This window comes from Eumetopias jubatus, unplaced genomic scaffold (assembly GCF_037043125.1).
Source record: "Eumetopias jubatus isolate StellerSeaLion01/CBP00866 unplaced genomic scaffold, mEumJub1_p1.0 scaffold_5, whole genome shotgun sequence".
Lineage (NCBI taxonomy): Eukaryota > Metazoa > Chordata > Mammalia > Carnivora > Otariidae > Eumetopias > Eumetopias jubatus.
Window position 1 is genome coordinate 4,028,401 of NW_028274811.1, and position 20,604 is coordinate 4,049,004.

At 38.1% G+C, this 20,604-nt stretch overlaps 1 protein-coding gene across 1 annotated transcript; it reads left to right on the forward strand.

Annotated features, from left to right (window-relative positions):
* Positions 1-9,699: 9,699 nt before the first annotated feature.
* Positions 9,700-10,907, forward strand: LOC114202013 (olfactory receptor 5F1-like). Its single transcript, XM_028094993.1, has 2 exons — positions 9,700-10,187; positions 10,436-10,907. The coding sequence occupies exons 1-2, from the start codon at positions 9,700-9,702 to the stop codon at positions 10,905-10,907; spliced, it is 960 nt and encodes a 319-aa protein (XP_027950794.1).
* Positions 10,908-20,604: the final 9,697 nt, after the last annotated feature.

Sequence of the window (20,604 nt, forward strand, 5' to 3'; positions counted from 1 at the left end):
TTCTATTTCATTGATTTATGCTCTGATCTTTTTTATTCATTTTCTTCTGCTGGGTTTAAGTTTTATTTGCTGTTCTCTCTCCAGCTCCTTTAGGTGTAGGGTTACATTGTGTATTTGAGATCTTTATTGCTTCTTGAGAAAGGCTTGTATTGCTATATACTTTCCTCTTAGGACTGCCTTTGCTGTATCCCAAAGATCTTGAACAGTTGTGTTTTCATTTTTATTTGTTTCCGTTAATTTTTTAAATTCTTCTTTAAGTTCCTGGTTGGCCCATCATTCTTTAGTAGGATGCTCTTTAGCCTCCACGTATTTGAGTTTGTTACAACTTTCCTCTTGTGATTGAATTCTAGTTTCAAAGCATTGTGGTCTGAAAATATGCAGGAAATGATCCCAATCTTTTGGGACAAGTTGAGACCTGATTTGTGGCTTAGGATATGATCTATTCTGGAGAATGTTCCATGGACCCTAGAGAAGAATGTGTATTCTGTTGCTTCAGGATGGAATGTTTTGAATATATCTGTGAAGTCCATTTGGTCCAGTGTGTCATTTAAGGTCTTTATTTCCTTCTTGATCTTTTGCTTAGATGATCTGTCCATTTCAGTGAAGGGGTGTTAAAGTCCCTCACTATTATTTTATTGTTGTCTATGTGTTTCTTTGCTTTTGTTATTAATTGGCTTATATAATAGGCTTTTCCCATGTTGGCATAGAAATTTAAAATTGTTAGATCTTCTAGTTGGATAGACTCTTAGAGTATGATATAGTGCCCTTCCTCATCTCTTATTAGTCTTTGGTTTAAAATCTAATTTGTCTTATATAAGGATTGCCACCCCAGCATTATTTTGTTGTCCATTTGCATAGTAAATGGTTTTCTACCCCTTCATTTTCAATCTGGGGGTGTCTTTGGATCTAAAATGAGTCTCTTGCAGACAGCATATCGATGGGTTTTATTTTTTTTAACCAATCTGATAACCTGTGTCTTTTGATTGGGGCATTTAGCCCATTTACATTCAGGGTAACTATTGAAAGGTATGAATTTAGTGCCATTATATTGCCTGTAAGGTGACTGTTACTGTATATTGTCTGTGTTCCTTTCTGATCTATGCTGCTTTTAGGCTCTCTCTTTGCTTAGAGGACCCCTTTCAATATTTCTTGGAGGGCTGGTTTCTTGTTTGCAAATTCCTTTAGTTTTTGTTTGTCCTGGAAGCTTTATCTCTCCTATTTTCAATGGCAGCCTAGCTGGATATAGTATTCTTGGCTGCATATTTTTCTCATTTAGTCCTCTGAAGATATCATGCCAGTCCTTTCTGGCCTGCCAGGTCTCTGTGGATATGTCTGTTGCCAATCTAATGTTTCTACCATTGTAGGTTACATATCTCTTCTCCCGAGCTGCTTTCAAGATTTTCTCTTTGTCTCTGAGGCTCGTAAGTTTTACTATTAGATGTCGGGGTGTTGACCTATGTATATTGATTTTGAGAGGGGTTCTCTGTGCCACATGGATTTTGATACCTGTTTCCTTCCCCAATTAGGGGGAGTTCTCTGCTATAGGGAATTAGGGAAGTTCTCTGCTATAATTTGCTCCAATATACCTTCTGCCCTCCCCTTCTTCTTCTTCTGGGTTCTCAATTATTCTAATGTTGTTTCGTCTTATCATATCTCTTATCTCTCGAATTCTGCCCTCGTGATCCAGTAGTTGCTTATTTCTCTTTTTCTCAGCTTCTTTATTTTCCATCATTCAGTGGTCTGTATCACTAATTCTTTCTTCTGCCTCATTTATCCTAGCAGTTAGAGCCTCCATTTTTATTTCACCTCATTAATAGCCTTTTTGATTTCGACTTGGTTTGATTTTAGTTCTTTTATTTCTCCAGAAAGGGATTTTCTAATAACTTACATGCTTTTTTCAAGCCCAGCTAATATCTTTAAAATCATTATTCTGAACTCTAGTTCCGACATCTTACTAATGTCCATATTGATTAGGTCCCTGGCAGTCCGTACTGCTTTTTGTTCTTTTTTTTGAGGTGATTTTTTCCATCTTGTCATTTTGTCCCAAGGAGTATAGATGAATGAGAGAACCAAATGCTAACAGGATAACAATGACCCCAGAAAAATATACATAAAACAATTCAGAAAAGAGCTGAAATCGGGGGAAAAGAAAGGGAAAGAAAGAAAAAAGAAAAAGAATAAAAGAAAAAAAACATAATATGATCAAATATGATCAGGCTGATGCATAGATTAGTGCCACACACTAGATTTTCGGCATATTTTGGTCTGTTAGAAGAAAATGTCTCCCAAATTTTAAAGATAGAAAAACTTATATATGTACAAAAATAAGGGTAAATATGATGAAGGGATGGAATATGAATATAAAGATCAAAATTATAAAAGGTTTTATAAAAGAAATTGATAAGAAGTTGGATGAAAAAAGAAAGAAGAGGATTAAAAAAAGGCGGGGTAGAGAATGTGATCAGGCAGAAGTGTAGAACAAAGCCATACACCAGAGATTTAGGGTATATTTTGATCTGTTAGTAGAAACTGTATTCCAAAATTTTAATGTGAGAACAACTTATGTATGTGTGTATATATATATATATAAAATAAGGCTAACTTCTGTGATGGGATTGAATATAACTCTAAAAATGAAAAAAAAAGATTAAAAAAATTTTTTTAAAAAGGGGATTGATAAAATGTTTTTTGAAAATGGAAAAGGAAAAATTCAAAAAAAAGAAAAAAAGAAAATTTAAAAAATGAACTTTGAAAGACTAAAGAATCATGGGAAAAAAGCCATTAATTGTATGTGCTGTATTCCCCTTGTGCTAGCATTCTGTCATTCTTATTGATGGGTAAAGTTGGTCTTGGCTGGCTGTTTTTGCTGATCTTCTTGGGGAGGAGACTGTCGCAGTGGTTCTCAAATGTCTTTGCCAGAAGCGGAGTTATCCCGCCCTTGCCAGGGCTGGGCTAAGTAATCTGCTCAGGTGTGCTCTTGGGAGTTTTTGTTCCCTGCAAGCTTTCTGTACTGCTTTGAAGGACGAGATCAAAAATGGTGGTCTCCCAATATCACCCTGGAGCAGCCAAGAACTCAGGGCCCCAGTCCTCAGTGAGCACCCAGAGAAAAACAGTCTATCACTCCTGTCTCCCTGGTCTCCATTCACATTCCATGTAAACCCCACCTGTGACTGAGATTTTCTATCTCTGGCACAGAACCCTGTGTGGAGTCTCCAAACACAGCAGATCCCTGTGGTGAGCTCCTGCACTGCTCCTCCCAGGGGAGGAAGGGGAGTCTCCCCATATCTGCCACTTGTTGGGTCTCTGCTGGAGGAGCTGTGTTTCAACTGTGCTGCGGATCATGGTTTATGGCAACCCCCAGCTGAAAGCCCACTTCTCAGCTCAGTCTCTGCAACCAGCTTCCTTACTCTGATACCTGGGAGCTCTGCTGCACTCAGGCACCTCCAGTCTTTCTGTGACCCTGAGGTTCCTGAGACCACACTGTCCCAGAGAGCATTCCACCCCCCGCTTGGCCACTGGAGTAACGTCCCTCAGCGGAGCGACTTCTGAAAGTTCCAAATTTGTGCTCTGCTGCTGCGTCACTTGCGCATAGGGCAGACGGAAGCCACTTCCCCCGCCATCTATCCTCCCAAGTATCACCTCGGATTCACTACTCCGCACGTTCTACTTTCCAGAAAGTGGTCGCTTTTCTGTTCAGAGGGTTGCTGCTATTTTTTTCTTCAATCTCCTGTTGAGTTCGCAGGTGTTCAGAATGGTTTAATCCCTATCTAGCTGAATTTCTGGAACCAGAGGTAATTTAGGTCTCCTACTCTTCCACCATCTTGCTCCTCCACCCCTCATCTAGATTTCTTTTATTTGGTTATATAGATTGTCATTTTTTTCCTCTTCTGTTCCCATGGTTTCTTACCTTTTATATTCTCTAAACATATTTACTATGCTCTTATAACATTGTATTCCTGTGAAATGACTTAACCTTGGTTTCTACTACATTGGGGAGCATTCTTTTACACACTGGTAAATGCTTTTCTGCTGAGGTGGTTTGTTTTTTTTTTTTTTTCTATAAATAGAGTGTTAGGCAAATTTCTCTTTGTTCCATTTTGTAGCTATATTATTGGAATCGAAGACTCTAAATGTTAGTCTAATGTGTACTTTTAATGTTCAAGAATATGATCTTCTGCTTATGGTTGCAGTGCCTAAAACATCGAGGGACTGCAATTGTAAATGAAAGGTGAATACCATGGTCAGTGGCAGTTAAAGAAGACAATTAGAAAGATATGACGTCAGTTAATGAGGAGAAATATAGGCTGTTTCCCACTTTTTTTTCTTCTTCCTTTAGTCCCAAAGGAAGCATGAATCTCATGAAAAGAAAGTTCTCAGGGAATCTTTGTGAATGCCCAAACTTGGAGGGCAGATCTCCAAGGACCCAGGCTGGTGAAATCAGAATAATTCTCACAAGGGGATATCAGAGTATACATTTTAGCACCCTGCTTACAGGAAAAACAAAAACTTGAAGATAAAATGCTCAAGGGAATTTAGGGTTCATCTACATCATAGATGATATGGGACAACCAATATCATAGAAGTAAATATCATTTTTAGCTTTATTCATTTATGATCCAGTTGAATGGTCTAATGCATAGCATTGCTGAGACAGAAACTTTAAATAAAATCTAAATTTAAAACATTGCAATGCTGGAACATAATCAAACAGTGAGTATCTTTCAGGGGATACAGTGCATCTTATTTCTTATTTGTCTAGAGAGTGATGGAGTTACATAACAATACTTTTATAATTTTGGATATTTCTGTATTTAAAGGTGATATACTTTGGCATTTATTTTGCATGTAGGATGAGGAGAGAACTTGTAAATTAAAAGTGATAAATAATTTAAAAGTATATGGAAGTTATTTTTCATATTTAAATATCATTTTAATTGGATAAAATATTAGTTTAAAAATGAATCACATAATAAAATAAAAAAAGAAAAGAACCCCTGAAGTAAGATCAATAAAAATATAAAAATTGGAAAAAAATAAATAAAATAAAATGAATTTTTATTAACTTCCTGTTCTTAGATTTGCATACCTTTAAAAATGTATATTCTTATTTTTATTAACAGTAAAATTAGACAGTTATGACATAGTTAGAAAAATAAATGCTGAAATGCTGTTTCTAATTCATTGATCTCTGCTCTAATTGTAACAATTTCTCTTCTAATGCATGGCTTAGGCATCGTTTGTTGCTTTTTCTCTAATTCTTTCAGGTGTAGAGTTAGTTGGTGAATTTGGGATTTTTCTACTTTTTAGAGTGAGGCTTGGATGGCTATGTATTTCCACCTTAGTACTACCTTTGCAGTATCCCATAGGTTTTGGACTGATGTGCTTTCATTCTCATCGGTTTCCATGAATTGTTTAAGTTCTTCTTTGATTTCCTGGTTGACCCAAACATTCTTGAGCAGAGTGGTCTTTAGCTTCCAAGAGTTTGAATTTCTTCCAAATTTTTTCTTGTGATCGAGTTCAAGTTTTAAAACATTATGGTCTGAGAATATGCAGGGGATAATGTTTTAGATAATCAATCTAAGGTAATCAATCTTTTGGTATCAGTTGAGGCCCTGATTTGTGACCCAGTATGTTGTCTATTCTGGAGAAAGTTCCGTGTGTGCTCGAGAAGAATGAGTATTTTGTTGTTTAAGGGTGGAATGTATTGCATATATCTATGAAGTCCATCTGGTCCAGTGTATACTTCAAAGCTCTTCTTTCTTTGCTGATTTTCTGCTTAGATGATCTGTCTATTGCTGAGAGTGTAGTATTGAAGTCTCCTACAATTAACATATTGTTCTCAATATGAGTCTTTATTTTGGTTAACAGTTGGCTTATGTAGATGGCTGCACCCATGTTAGCGGCATAGATATTTAAAATTGTTAGATCTTGTTGGATCGAACCTTTATGAATTATATTGTGTCCTTGTGTGTCTCTAACTACCGTCTTTAGTTTAAAATCTAATTTGTCTGTTATAAGAATTGCTACCCCGGGGCACCTGGGTGGCTCAGTTGGTTAAGCGACTGCCTTTGGCTCAGGTCATGATCCTGGAGTCCCGGGATCGAGTCCCACATCGGGCTCCCTGCTCAGCGGGGAGTCTGCTTCTCCCTTTGACACTCTTCCCTCTCGTGCTCTCTATCTCTCATCCTCTCTCTCTCAAATAAATAAATAAACTCTTAAAAAAAATAAAGAATTGCTACCCCAGCTTTCTTTTGAGGTCTGCTGGCATGGAAGATAGATCTCCACCCCTTCACTTTCAGTCTGGATGTATCTTTAGGTTCAAAATGAGTCTCTTGTAGACAGCATATGGATGGGTCCTGTCTTTTTATCCAATCCGCAATCCTGTACCATTTTATGGGAACATTTAGGCTGTTCATGTTGAGAGTGATCATTGAAAGATATGAATTAACATTCATCATGTTGCTTGTGAAGACCTTGTTTTTAGAGGTTGTTCCTGTAAATTTCTTTTCTATATCACTCTTGAGGTCTTTCTCCTTTTATAGAACACCCCTTAATATTTCTTGCAGGGCCAGCTTAGTGGTCACATATTCTTTCAGTTTCTGCCAGTCTTGCAAGCTCTGCATCTCCCCATCCATTCTAAATGACAGCCTTGCCAGATAAAGTATTCTTGCCTGCATGTTCTTCTCGTTTAGTACCCTGAATATGTCTTGCCAGGCCTTTCTGGCTTTCCAGGTCTCTGTGGATAGGTGTGACGTTATTCTGATGGTCCTCCCTCTGTACGTAAGTAATCTCTTCCCCCTAACTGCCCTTAATATGGTTTCCTTGGTTCTATGATTTGCGAGTTTTACTATTACATGCCAGGGTGTTGGCCTGTTTTTCTTGATCTTGGGAGGGGTCCTCTCTGCCTCTAGGACACAAATGTTTGTTTCATTCCCCAGATTAAAGAAGTTCTCCACTATGATTTGCTCATATATATTTTCTAGTCCTCTCTCTGTCTCCAACCCCTCAGGGATTCCAATAATTCTGACATTGAAACTTTTCATGGTGTACCTTATTTCTCTGATTCTATTTTCATGGATTCTGAGTTGTTTTTTCCTGGCCTCCTCTTTTTCTATTAATTGGTCTTCTAGGTCACTAATTCGTTCTTCTGCCTCACTTACTCTAGCTGTTAGATTATCTAGATTAGATTGGATCTTACTGATAGCATTTTTAAATTCTGCCAATTCAACTTTCATTTCTGCCCTTAGAGACTCTTTGTTGTCATTAATTGATTTCTCCATTCTGGTTATTGTCTTCACAATTGCTACCTGCATTCCATCTCTGACATCTTGGTTATATCTGCATCCATTTGTAAATCTGTGGCAAAAGTCATAGCCTCTGAGTCTTTCCTATTTGGGGGGTTCCTCCTCCTAGTCATTCTGTTGAGGGGTGGTTGAAGGAATGTACAGGGTCCAAATTACTGACCACAACCCCAGCAAGATGCACCTGTTGCCTAGGGACCTTAGGGTTGCTGGCCTCTTGTTCTCCCAGCCTTTCTTCTGGGGGATGGGTCTGCTGTGCTGTTACTCAGGCAACCCTGTTTGGGCAGACTTGCCCTGCTCCTTGTGGAGGGGGATGGCCTCAGTGAAAACCGGTTTTGGGGGTTTTTGTTTTCTGGTGGCTTTCCCTGGTGGCCTTCCACATCTCTTCTGAGAGAGAGCAGAAGAGACAATTTCCAACCCTCTCCCTCAGAGCAGAGAGATTGAAGTCTGTTCTTTAGTAAGCTCTCCAGGCCACACTATCTCTATTTCTGTCTGTGCAGCTATAAACTGCAGTCCTGTGTTGTGTACCCCTCAGCAGCTCTCCCAGTTCTCACTTCCATGTCAGGGCACTTCTCTGCCCTTTGTGCTTCTAAAACCACCAGCTGTCCCCAGTTTGCACTTGCGACCCTGCTCTGGGTTTCTGTCAGGGGGGCTGCCCTAAAGTCCTTTCCCCGTCAGTACCGGTCTGCGAGTCTGTGCCCAGTCCCCAGCACGGGAAGTTATCGTTCACCAGGGATGTAGTATCCTGATATCTGCCCACAGAATCATGGCTCCCCACTTTGTACCTCGAAACCAACTGCCTATGATATTATGTTTGTAGAGATCCAGATCTATCTTCTTACAACTCAGGCTTATTTTGTGGGTGTTCAGAGTTTTGAACATCCACCATCTTTTCCCCCTCAAGACACAATTGCCTTCATGTTGAGTTCAACTTCTTTCATTGTTATGTAGGGAATACCAAGTCTGTAACTTTGTATCAGGTAATTTTTTAAATAGTAAAAAAATATATATATATAATTTACATTTATAAGGATGTTTTCATTATGTTAGTAAGATTTTATTTTTATCTGCTATATTTTACTTATCATCTTGATGTTTTGGCATGAAAACAGATGTATACATAAATACATCCATTAGAAATCTTTTTTTAAGATTTTATTTATTTATTTGAGAGAGAGAGAATGAGAGACAGAGAGCATGAGAGGGAAGAGGGTCAGAGGGAGAAGCAGACCCCCCCGCTGAGCAGGGAGCCTGATGTGGGACTTGACCCCAGGACTCCAGGATCATGGCCTGAGCTGCAGGCAGTTGCTTAACCAACTGAGCCACCCAGGCACCTAGAAATCTTTTTTTTTAATACAAAACTTCTGATTCTTTTTTACTTTTCATAAGAACACAACATAACTATAGTTATCAATACTCTATTGCATACTTAAATATTTGGAAAGTGAGTAGATCTCATGTCGTGTTCCTCTCAGTAACCAAAATACCTCAATAACCTCATTGTCTATTGGTGGTTGGATATTTAAAAATGTATTTGTTTGATTTTTTTTCTAACAAATATAGGAAAATATATGGATATGTCTATCCTAAAAACAAACAAGCAAATATTATGAATGTTTAAAATATTTATAAACAAAATATCTTCTTTATAACTTTTGAATTTGACCCCTAGTTTTGTTTTCTGGAGATAAAGTTTATTCACATACCAATCCCCTACCAAACCCTGAGTGATGGAATAAATCAGGAATTTTTAAGATAGAATCATAGGGGACATTTGTCTTGATATGGTAAGTAATTATGGCCTAGATTTCCATTCACAGAGACATTTCACCTTCCCCAAGGGTCTAATGGTAGCTGATCTGTACTGTCTTAAGATTTCTTCACCATCTTCCAATGTCTATTTGTAAATTCGTCAGTAATAAAACAATTACATGACCACATTTTATCTATTACTTGGACTTTGTCTTTTGAATCAACATGGCTGAGTTTAAAACCTGCCCCAGCAGTTAAAGTGATGTAACTGTGGGGAAACTATTTGCCCCCTTAGTTTCTTTATTTATAAAATGTAAATTAATACCATATTTAGGGGTACCTGGGTTGCTCTGTTGTTAAGCATCTGACTCTTGGTCTTAGCTAAGGTCTTGATCTCAGAGTCCTGAGTTTGAGCCCTGCATTTGGGCTTAAAAAAATAAAAATAGAATACTGCAGAGACTTAGCAGAGTGAACTAACCCATGGGAATTTTTTTAATAAAGATGCCAACTATGCTTTAGCCATTAATTTTTATTGTTACTATGGTTCATTATCATCATAAAATAAATGACTACAAAAATGTTCTAATTTTGCTTCTTGCTCATATATTATCTTCTGGGCTTTGTTGGTTTATTCCAGAGAAGAGATATGGATGTAACAAACCAAACAACAGTGACAGAGTTCATTTTTCTTGGGTTTTCTGGTGTTCTCTATCTGCGGCTCACCTTGTTTGTGATATTTCTCACTGTGTATCTGCTCTCCCTCATGGGAAATACCCTCATCATCTTCATTGTTCTCATGGATATCACACTCCAAACACCCATGTACATTTTCTTAGGAAATTTGTCATTCCTGGAGATCTGGTACACCACAGCCACGGTGCCTAAATTGCTGGCCACCTGCCTCTCACAGGTTGTTACCATCTCTGTTTCTGGGTGTATAACCCAGTACTACTTCTTTTTCTCCATGGGAGCTACAGAGTGCATCCTGCTGGCAGTGATGGCCTATGACCGGTACCTGGCCATCTGCAGCCCTTTAAGGTATTCACTTCTCATGAGTCTTCAGGTGTGCCTGTGGTTTTCAGCTGGATCTTGGATTGGGGGCTTCATTGCTCCTCTCCTACTGACCATACTCATCTCCCATCTAAACTTTTTTTTTAAAGGTTTTAGTGGGTTTTTTTAAAGATTTTATTTATTTATTTATTTATTTATTTATTTATTTATTTATTTGAGAGACAGAATGAGAGAGCATGGGGGGGGAGGGTCAGAGGGAGAAGCAGACTCCCCGCTGAGCAGGGACCCTGATGTGGGACTCAATCCCGGGACTCCAGGATCATGACCTGAGCCGAAGGCAGTCGCTTAACCAACTGAGCCACCCAGGCGCCCTCCCATCTAAACTTTTGTGATCCCCAGAAGATCAACCATTTCTTTTGTGACTCAGACCCCATTTTTAAACTCTCTTGCTCAGATACATTTTTGGTGGAGACTTTGGGCTATACATGTAGCTCTGTCGTGATTCTAAGTTCTTTCCTTCTCACTATGTCTTCCTATGGATACATTGTGGTCACGATAATCAAGCTGTCTTCCCAAAAGACTCAGAAGAAAACTTTCTCTACCTGTGCCTCCCACCTCACTGTGGTCTCTATCTATTATGGCACCATTATCTTTGCCTATGTTCACCCTCCAGCCAAGCGCAAACTCACTGTTAGTAAAGTGATCTCAGTGTTCTTCTGTGTGGTCGCTCCATTGGTAAATCCTCTCATATACACTCTGAGAAACAAAGATGTGAAGAAAGCTTTCAGAAAAGTTCTAGGAAGAAAGAGATTGCTTTTGACCAAAGTCCTGCAAAGGATTTGAGAGATACTCTAAAATGATCAATTTAGAGTGGATTCCTAAAACACATTTGCAAATGGTAAATATTGAAAATTACATTATAAAATTGATATTACTTAGTATGGGCATTTTGTGTTGATTTCTACCAAAATAGATGCTGTGTAATTGCTACATTTAAGAATGTCTTAGTGCAATGCCACGGTGATAGACATAACTCAAACTTTCTGTTCACAAGACATTCATGATTAGCAACTAGCCTGGTTTACTTCCATATAATATTTCAATCTAATATTTTCATAATTTACACCTTAATAGTAACCACAAGCCGAAAGTTGTTTTTTTTAAATGGAGCAGTGTTATACCATCTTGTAGATGGACTATTATAAATGTGCCTCTTTGCACCTCAAAATAATTAAATCAATAAACATTATTAAAAACATATGACAAGCCAAATAACTATTCTTAATTATGGATGTTGATTTAATTGTGAATATAACCTTAACTAGAGGCTTTATTTATAAAATATTAGGTAATTAGTTTTTCTGGATAATAGAAATAATAGAAAAGTACTAGAATATTAGATTATTTGTAGATAACAACTGGATTTTAAAATATTCACAGTGGTAAAAAGATTAATAACTGGAGGGGACAGAGGGAAATCTTAGAAATGGGCAGTCTAATATTGAGATATCTAACATAGTCAAATGAGTATCAACTGTCTTAGATTCTTGTAAAATACCCAAGCAATTATTTCTGCATAAATTAATTCAATTCTGAGACAGAAAAAAAGGGACAGACAACTGGTCTTTCATGATTAAGTTCACTTTTCTATGTAAATTTTGAAATTTTACACTTTTCAGTTATTCCAGTCCAGCACAGTAACTAAAGGAATGACAGGAATACTGAGGAAGTAAATCACAACAAAGTTTAGGGTGAGTGTTCTCCATTTGATCACCTCCTAAAGTTTCTCTATTCAGTGTGGGGTCAGGGGACTCACAGCATCAGAGCAATCTGGAAATTTTTTTTAAATTGCAGAATTTCACCCTTGGCCTCTTAAATGAGACTATGAACAGTTAAAGGTTCCCAGTTGATAGGTATGCAGATTAAATCAGAAGAATCACTATTTTAGGCAACCTCAGTTTTAAACAATCTTTATTTTATTTTTACTTTTTTATTTAGACTCAATTAGCCAACATATAATCTTTTTAATGGCAAGATTAGATAATGAAATCAATACTTTGTTTCATATGCCAATATTTTTTCTTTGTTTAAATATTGATATGTCATTTTCTGGAATATATATTAAAACTATTTTTTAATTAAATTCCTAATTTAGTTTCATTTTTAAAGTAGTACACAATTTTGGTTATTTTCAAAATTAGCATATGTGTAAATGTGAAACTTAGGCCATGCATCATTTCTTCTAACCCTTAATTTTCTAATAGAATATCAAAAGCGTAATTAAACTCTCCTAGTAATAGTGAAATATACTGTTTTTGCACACAGCTATATCTGCATGCCATCTGAAAGTACTTGGGAAAACAAAAAAAGAAATCTGTCTACTCTGTTAGGATTTATGGATTTAACCTAAATATTAAAATGTTATAAGACAAATTAAAAGGAGAAAAACATACGGACTTTATTAAATATTTTTATGTGCCTATATAGGTGTCTTTAAAAGGAAAATGAAGATCCAAAGAAGATTTTAGGCCCAAAAGCTTATATACCATTTTAAACATAGAACAATAAATTGTGGGGTTGTGCCAAGAACCAGAAGCTCGAGCTAGGATTAATACATTGTGGATGAGTGCCCACTCAATCTATGGGATACCAAAGAAAAAAAAATAGTGTTATATTAGTAGTTTTGCTGTACACATCTATTTTGACTTCAACACCTAATTTGCAATAATAATTGTGCACTGGGTGTTATGCCAAAACAATGGATCATGGATCACTACATCAAAAACTAATGATGTATTTTATGGTGACTAACATAACGTAATCAAATAAAAAAAATTGTGCCTGGAACAGGGAGGGCACTGTTCTCATTGGAAATATTACAATCTGCTTTTAGATAGAAATGCAAAGTCAAGGATCCCTTCCAGCATCTGCTGTTTTTCAAAATAATCAAAATGCCAAAATGACATTTTTGGGTTAACATATTCTGAACCCCTTACAACCGAAGAGATATTTCCTTATCCCATTAATGGTAGTAATCATCCAAAAATCAAATTCCATGGAATAATGCATATCTAAGTACTCCTCCATTTATCACTTTATTGATCCTAAAACTATAACTGGGTTTCTTTCTTTTCTTCATTATTTTTTATTTATTTTATTTATTACTTTATTATTTTTGTATTTATTGCTAAGGCAACCAGAAGCTGGGGTGGTTTTGTGTATTTCATAAAGGAAAGAGAGTGTAACTTAATCCAACTACAATTTAAAGACATAAAAAAAGCTTGTCTGTTCCACTCATTTATTTTTATCACAATGCATTGTTTTTATAAACTCTTAGAACTTATTTTAAAAAACTGCAATAAGTGTGATTTCACTGGAAAAGGGAAAATTTGGTTATAATAATAAATGAACCATGAGAGACTATGGACTCTGAGAAACAAACTGAGGGTTCTAATGCCTTATACAGGAATTGATCTCAGGACCCAGAGATCATGACCTGAGCCAAAGTTAGAGGCTTAACTGACTGAGCCGCCGAGGTGCCCAAGCATGGAGTTTTAAAGGTCAGTGGGCTTAGCTTGGATAGAGCCTCAAATCAAAACCCTGCTCCTGGAGAGAAGGCAGGCAAACAACCCAGGGCAGACAGCCTGGAAGCAGCAAACTGAAGAAATCCAGGGACATTGGGGGTGGGGGAGCATTAGCTCTTTTCAGAGTGTGTCCCTGAGAGGCAGCAATCACAGAGATACCTCTCCATGAACATAGGAGCTGATTGGTGCCATTACCCTCCCCCTGCACTCAGATGAACAGAGAGCCAATGGTGGGAGGCAGCACAACACCAACACTGGCTGCCTAACTTGCTTATACCAAGCACCAAAACCTTACACTCTGGCAGAACTGCTCTTCTCAGTCAAGATTGCCACAGTTCCAATATCATGGGCCCCTACCCCAGAAGGCCAGCATAAAATCCTCCTCATAACACATCTCCAGATCAGAGAGTTCTGCAGGACCTCATTTCTGATGGAGTCTGTGTTGGGTCTCATTTTATAGACAGAACAGAGTACACTTAGTTAAACCTCATCACATTCAGGCCAGGGACAAATCAATGTCAAAGCAGGCAAGAAGAGCCTCTGCAGACTACTGCACTGAAAAATAGAGCAGCCAAAACACAGAAGCAGAGCACACACAGCACACACTGGAAACACTCATTGAAGCACCAGGCTCTGGGCATTACATGACATCTTTCTCATGAGGTCATTACATTTATGAGCAGGAGACATAACTGGCTTTTTAACACAGAAGAAGGCAGAGATATACACAAATGCTACAATGTAGAAATTTATCCCAAATTATAGAACAAGGTAAAGCTAGAGCCAGAGATCTAAACAACATAGATGTAAGTAACATGTCTGAGAATTTATTTATTTTTTTAATTTAATTTAATTTTATTATGTTATGTTAGTCACCAATACAATACATCATTAGTTTTTGATGCAGTGATCCATGATTCATTGTTTTCGTATAACACCCAGTTCTCCATGCAGTATGTGCCCTCCTTAATACCCATCACCGGGATAACCCATCCCCCCTCTAAAACCCTCAGTTTATTTCTCGGAGTCCATAGGCTCTCATGATTCATCTCCCCCTCTGATTTCCCACCTTCATTTTTCCCTTCCTTCTCCTAATGTCCTCCATGCTATTCCTTATGTTCCACAAATAAGTGAAACCATATGATAATTGACTTTCCCTGCTTGACTTATTTCACTTAACATAATCTCCTCCAGTCCCATCCATGTTGATGTAAAAGTTGGGTATTCATCCTTTCTGATGGCTGAGTAATATTTCACTGTATATATGGACCACATCTTCTTTATCCATTCATCTGTTGAAGGACATCTCAGCTCTTTCCACAGTTCAGCTATTGCGAATATTGCTGCTGTAAACATTGGAGTGCATATGGCCCTTCTTCTCACTAAATCTGTGTCTTTGGGATAAATACCCAGGGAGGGCAATTGCTGGGTCATAGGGTAGCTCTATTTTTAATTTTTGAGGCACCTCCCCACTGTTTTCCAAAGTGGCTGTACCAACTTGCATTTCCACCAACAATGTAAGAGGGTTCCACTTTCTCCACAAACTCTCCAACATTTGTTGTTTTTTGCCTTGTCAATTTTTGCCATTCTAAATGCTGTAAGTTTGTATCTCAATGTGGTTTTGAGAGAGAGTTTAAAGCAACACTCATAAGGATATTCGTTGGACTTGAGAAAATAATAGAAGACATCAATGGACCCTTAACACTGAGACAATAATTTTTAAAGAAGAATCAATCAGAAATGAAGAATGCAATAAACAACATTTGAAACAAACTTGACACAATGAAGAGCAGGCTGCAAGAAGCAGAGAAACAAATTAGAGAACTAAAAGACAGAATAATGGAAAACAGTGAAGCCGCACAAAGGAGAGAAAGAAGAATTATACAAAATGAGAATAGACTAAGGGAATTCACTGACTTCATCAAATGTAATAACAATATTATCAAAGTCCCAGAAGAAGAGAGAGAAAAGAGGATAGAAAATATACTTCAAGGAGCGCCTGGGTGGCTCAGTTGGTTAAGCAGCTGCCTTCAGCTCAGGTCATGATCCCAGGGTCCTGGGATCCAACCCACATCAGGCTCAGCGGGGAGTCTGCTTCTCCCTCTCCCTCTGCCTGCTGCTCTGCCTACTTGTGCTCTCTATCTCTCTGTCAAATAAATAAATAAATAAAATCTTAAAAAAAAAGAAACAAAATATATTTCAAGAAATAAGAACAGAAATCTTCCCTAATCTGAGGGAGGAAACAGACATCAAGATGCAAGAGGCACAGAAAACTTCCATCAAAACCAACAAAAGAGGCCAAAATAGAGACATATTATAATTATATTTGCAAAATATAATGTTAAAGGGAAAAGCTTGAAAGCAGAAAGGCAAAAGTCCTTAACTTGCAAGGGAAGACCCATAAGGCTGGCTGGATATTTCTCAACCAAAACTTGGGAAGCCAGATTTATATCATGTTTTATACAAGGTGCTTATTGCAAAAAATCTGCAACCATGAATACTCTATCCAGCAAGGCTACCATTCAGAGCAGAAGGAGAAATAAAGGGTTTATCAGACAAACTAAAATTTAACTTTATTACAAAGCTGTGGTCATCAAAACAATATGGTACTGCCACAAAGGCAGACACATAGATCATTGGAATAGAACAGAAAACCCAAAAGCAAAACCATAACTATATGGTCAACTAGTCTTAGGCAAAGCTGGAAAGAATATCCAGAGGATAAAAGGCAGTCTCTTCAAAAGAAAAAATGCTGTTTTTGAAAACTGGACAGCAACACGCAAAAGAATAAAACTAGATGACTTTCTTACACTGTACACAAAAGTAAATTCAAAATGGGTTCAAGTCCTTAATGTGAGAATTGAAACCATAAAAATCCTGGAGGATAAGATAGACAGTAACTTCTTTGACATCTGACATAGCAACTTCTTTTTAGATATGTATCCTGAGGCAATGGAAATAAAAGCAAAAATGAACTATTAGGACTTCATCAAGATAAAAAGCTTCTGCACAGTGAAGGAAACAATCAACAAAACTAAAAGGAAAACTATTGAGTGGGATAAATTTTTTGCAGTTGACATATCTGAAAGGGTTAGTATCCAACATATATAAAGAACTTATAAAACTCGATACCCCAAAAATGAACAATCAAATTTTAAAATGGGAAGAAGACATGAACAGATATTTTCCCAAAGAAAGCATACAAATGGCTAACAGATACATGAAAAGATGTTCAACATCACTCATCATCAGAGAAATGCAAATCAAAACTATGGTGAGCTATCACCTCACACCTGTCAGAATAGCTAAAATCAACAACACAAGAAACAACATATGTTGGCAAGGATGTGAAAAAAGGGGAACGTACTTGTACTGTTGGTGGGAATGCACACTGATGCAGCCACTCTGGAAAACGGTATGTGGATTTCTCAGTAACTTAAAAATAGAACTACCCTAGGATCCAGAAATTGCACTACTAGGTATTTACCCAAAGAATACAACAATAATACTTCAAAGGGATACAAATTGATACATGCACCCTGATGTTTATAGCAGCATTATCTACGATAGTCAATTATGAAAAGAGCCCAAATCAACCGATAAATGGTTAAAGAATATATGATACACACACAATGAAATATCACTCAGCCATTAGAAATGAAATCTTGGCATTTACAATGATTGCATTGATCTACAGAATATTCTGTTACATGAAATAAGTCAGAGAAAGACAAATACCATATGAGTTCACTCATATGTGGAATTTAAGGGAAAAAATGAGCAAAGGGGGGGAAATAGAGAGAAGGCAAACCAAGAAACAGACAATTGACTATAGAGAACAACTGATGGTTACCAGAAGGGGAAGTGGAGAGGTGATGTGTTAAATAGGTGATAGAGATTAAATAGCGCTCTTGTAGTGATGAGAACTGAGTAGTGTATGGAAGTGTTGAATCACGGTATTATACTCCTGAAACTAACATTGTTCTCTATGTTAACTGACTGGAATTTAAATAAAAACTTTAAAAAGCAACAAACAAAAAATTCTAGAGATTGTTCCTATAGAAACATATTTGAGAAAAAAATATTACAAAGAGGATCCTGAGTTCCCTTTGCCCCACAAACATACTGAAATAACAGCTATACATAGGCAACTAATTTTTAAAATGACCTGAAAACTGGCAGAAGAGACCTTTTAAGTCAGTCATAATGTGGAAGCCATAGAAAAGGAAAAAAAAAGAAAGAGAGTGACAGAGATGTGGTTGGGAACTAAACCCCTGATAAGGCTAATGGCAAATGAAAAGAACACCCAGAAACCTGGAGTTGAAAAAGGATCAAACCTATGCCAGCCATCCCAGGCAGTGGGCAGCAAGTTTTGAAAAACAGTGCTGCTTACTTTTGTTAGCTTTTAAAATAAGTGGAGCTTTATTCTAAGTACACTTTTTAATCACAAGTATTTTTAAATTAATTAATTATTTATTTATTTATAGAAAGAGGGAGCAGGGGAGGGGCAGTGGGAGAGGGACAGAGAGAATCTTAAGCAGGTTCCATGCTCAGCACAGATCCCGTGACACAGGGCTTGATCTTACAACACTGAGATTACGACCTGAGCCAAAATTAAGAGTCAGACGCTTACCTGACTACACCACCCAGGGGACTCTCTTCTAGGTACTTTAAAAATCAGTGGGCTTGGGGGGGCGGAGCAAGATGGCAGAGGAGTAGGAGACCTGGATTTCGTCTGGTCTCAGGAATTCAGCTGAATAGGGATCAAACCATTCTGAACATCTACGAATTCAACAGGAGATTGAAGATAAGAATAGTAACAACACTCTGAACAGAAAAGTGACCACTTTCTGGAAGGTAGGACGTGCGGAGAAGTGAATCTGAGGCGATATTCGGGAGGATAGACGGCGGGGGAGGGGGCCTCCATCGGGTGCTACTGGCGAGTGGTGGAGCCGCGGAGCACAAAATCGGAACTTTTAGAAGTTGGCTCCACTGAGGGACATCGTTCCAGTGGCTAAGCGGGGAGTGGAACCCTCATGGGACAGTGTGGTCTCAGGACCCTCGGGGTCACAGAAAGACCAGGGGTGCCTGAGTGCAGCAGAGCTCTCACGTATTGGAGTGGGGAAGCCGGCTGCAGAGACGGAGCCAAGGCGTGGGCTCTCAGCTCGGGGTTGCCATAAACTGTGATCCGCAGCCCACTCGGGCTACTGCTCTTCCAGCAGGGACTCAACAAGCGGCAGAGCCGGGGAGACTCCCCTTCCTCCACTGGGAGGAGCGGCGTGGAAGTGCACCACAGGGATCTGCTGGGATTGGAGACTCCACACGGGGTCGGGTGCCAGACATAGAAACACTCAGTCACAGGCCGGGTGAGCATGGAGTGCGGCCGGAAACCGGGGAGACGGGAGTGACTGCTTTTCTCTGGGGGCACACTGAGGAGTGGGGTCCCAAGTTCTCGGCTCCTCCGGGTGGAGATTGGGAGGCCACCATTTTCACCCTGGTCCTCCAGAACTGTACTGAGAGCTTGCAGGGAACAAAAGCTCCTGAGAGCAAACCGGAGCAGCTTGCTTAGCCCGGACCGACAAGGGCGGGGCAATTCCGCCTCCGGCAAGACATTTGGGAACCACGGCAACAGGCCCCTCCCCCGGAAGATCAGCACGAACAGCCAGCAAGCCAAGACCAAGTTTACCGATCAAGCAGAACGGGAGAACTCCAGCGCTAGGGGAATACTGCACATAGAATTCATGGCTTTTTTTTTTACCATAATTCATTAGTTTTTCAAAGTTAATTTTTTTAACTGTTTTTTTTTTAATTTTTCTTTTTCCCTTTTTCAAACAACATCTTATCAATCCCTTTTTTAAAAAAAACAGTTTTTATTTTTCATTTTTAGAGTCATATTTTATACCTTCATAGTAGTTACCCTTATTTTTGGCATATATATATATACAAGTTGTTCTCTCTTTAAAATTTTGAGATACAATTTATTCTAACAGATCAAAATATACCCTAAATCACTAGTGTATGGCTTTGTTCTATTCTCCTGCTTGATCACATTCTCTCCTTTTTTTTTCTTTTTTCTTTTCTTTTTAAATCTTCTTTCTTTTTAAAAAACAACTTCTTATCTTATCAATTCCTTTTATAAAATCTTTTATAATTTTCATCTTTACAGTCATCTGCCATCCCTTCATTGTATCAACCCTTAATTTGTACATATATAAGTCTTTCTTCCTTTAAAATTTTAGCAGACACTTTCTTCTAACAGACCAAAATATGCCCAAAAGCTAGTGTGTGGCACTAATCTCTACACTAGCTGATCATATTTGATCATATTCTCTTTTGTTTTGTTTTGTTCTATTTTTGTTTGTTTTTATCTTTTTCTTTTTCCTTTTTTTTTTCTCTCTTCTTTCTTTCCCTTTCTTTTCACCTGGTTTCAGGTCTTTTCTGATTCATATACAGTATATTTGCTGGAGACATTGTTAACCTGTTAGCATTCTGTTCTCTCATTCATCTGTTCTCAGAAGAAAAAAATCGCCTCAGCAAAAAGAACAAGAGGTAGTACCGTCTGCCAGGGACATACTCAATACTGACATTAGTACGATGTCGGACCTAGAGTTCAGAATTATGACTTTAAAGATACTAGCTGGGCTTGAAAAAAGTGTGGAAGTTATTAGAGAAACACTTTCTGGAGAAATAAAATCTAACCAAGTTGAAATCAAAAAGGCTATTAATGAGGTGCAATCAAAAATGGGGGTACTAACTGCTAGGATAAATGAGGCAGAAGAAAGAATCAGCGATATAGAAGACCAAATGATGGAAAATAAAGAGGCTGAGAAAAAGAGAGATAAACAACTACAGGATCACGAGGGCAGAATTCGAGAGATAAGCGATACGATAAGACGAAACAACATTAGAATAATTGGGATCGAAGAAGAAGAAGAAAGAGAGAGAGGGGCAGAAGG

Coding starts and splice junctions, on each gene's coding strand:
- LOC114202013 (XM_028094993.1), top strand. CDS start 9,700: ATGGATGTAACAAACCAAACAACAGTGACAGAGTTCATTTTTCTTGGG. Junction 10,188..10,435: donor CTCCTACTGACCATACTCAT/CTCCCATCTAAA, acceptor CACCCAGGCGCC/CTCCCATCTAAACTTTTGTG.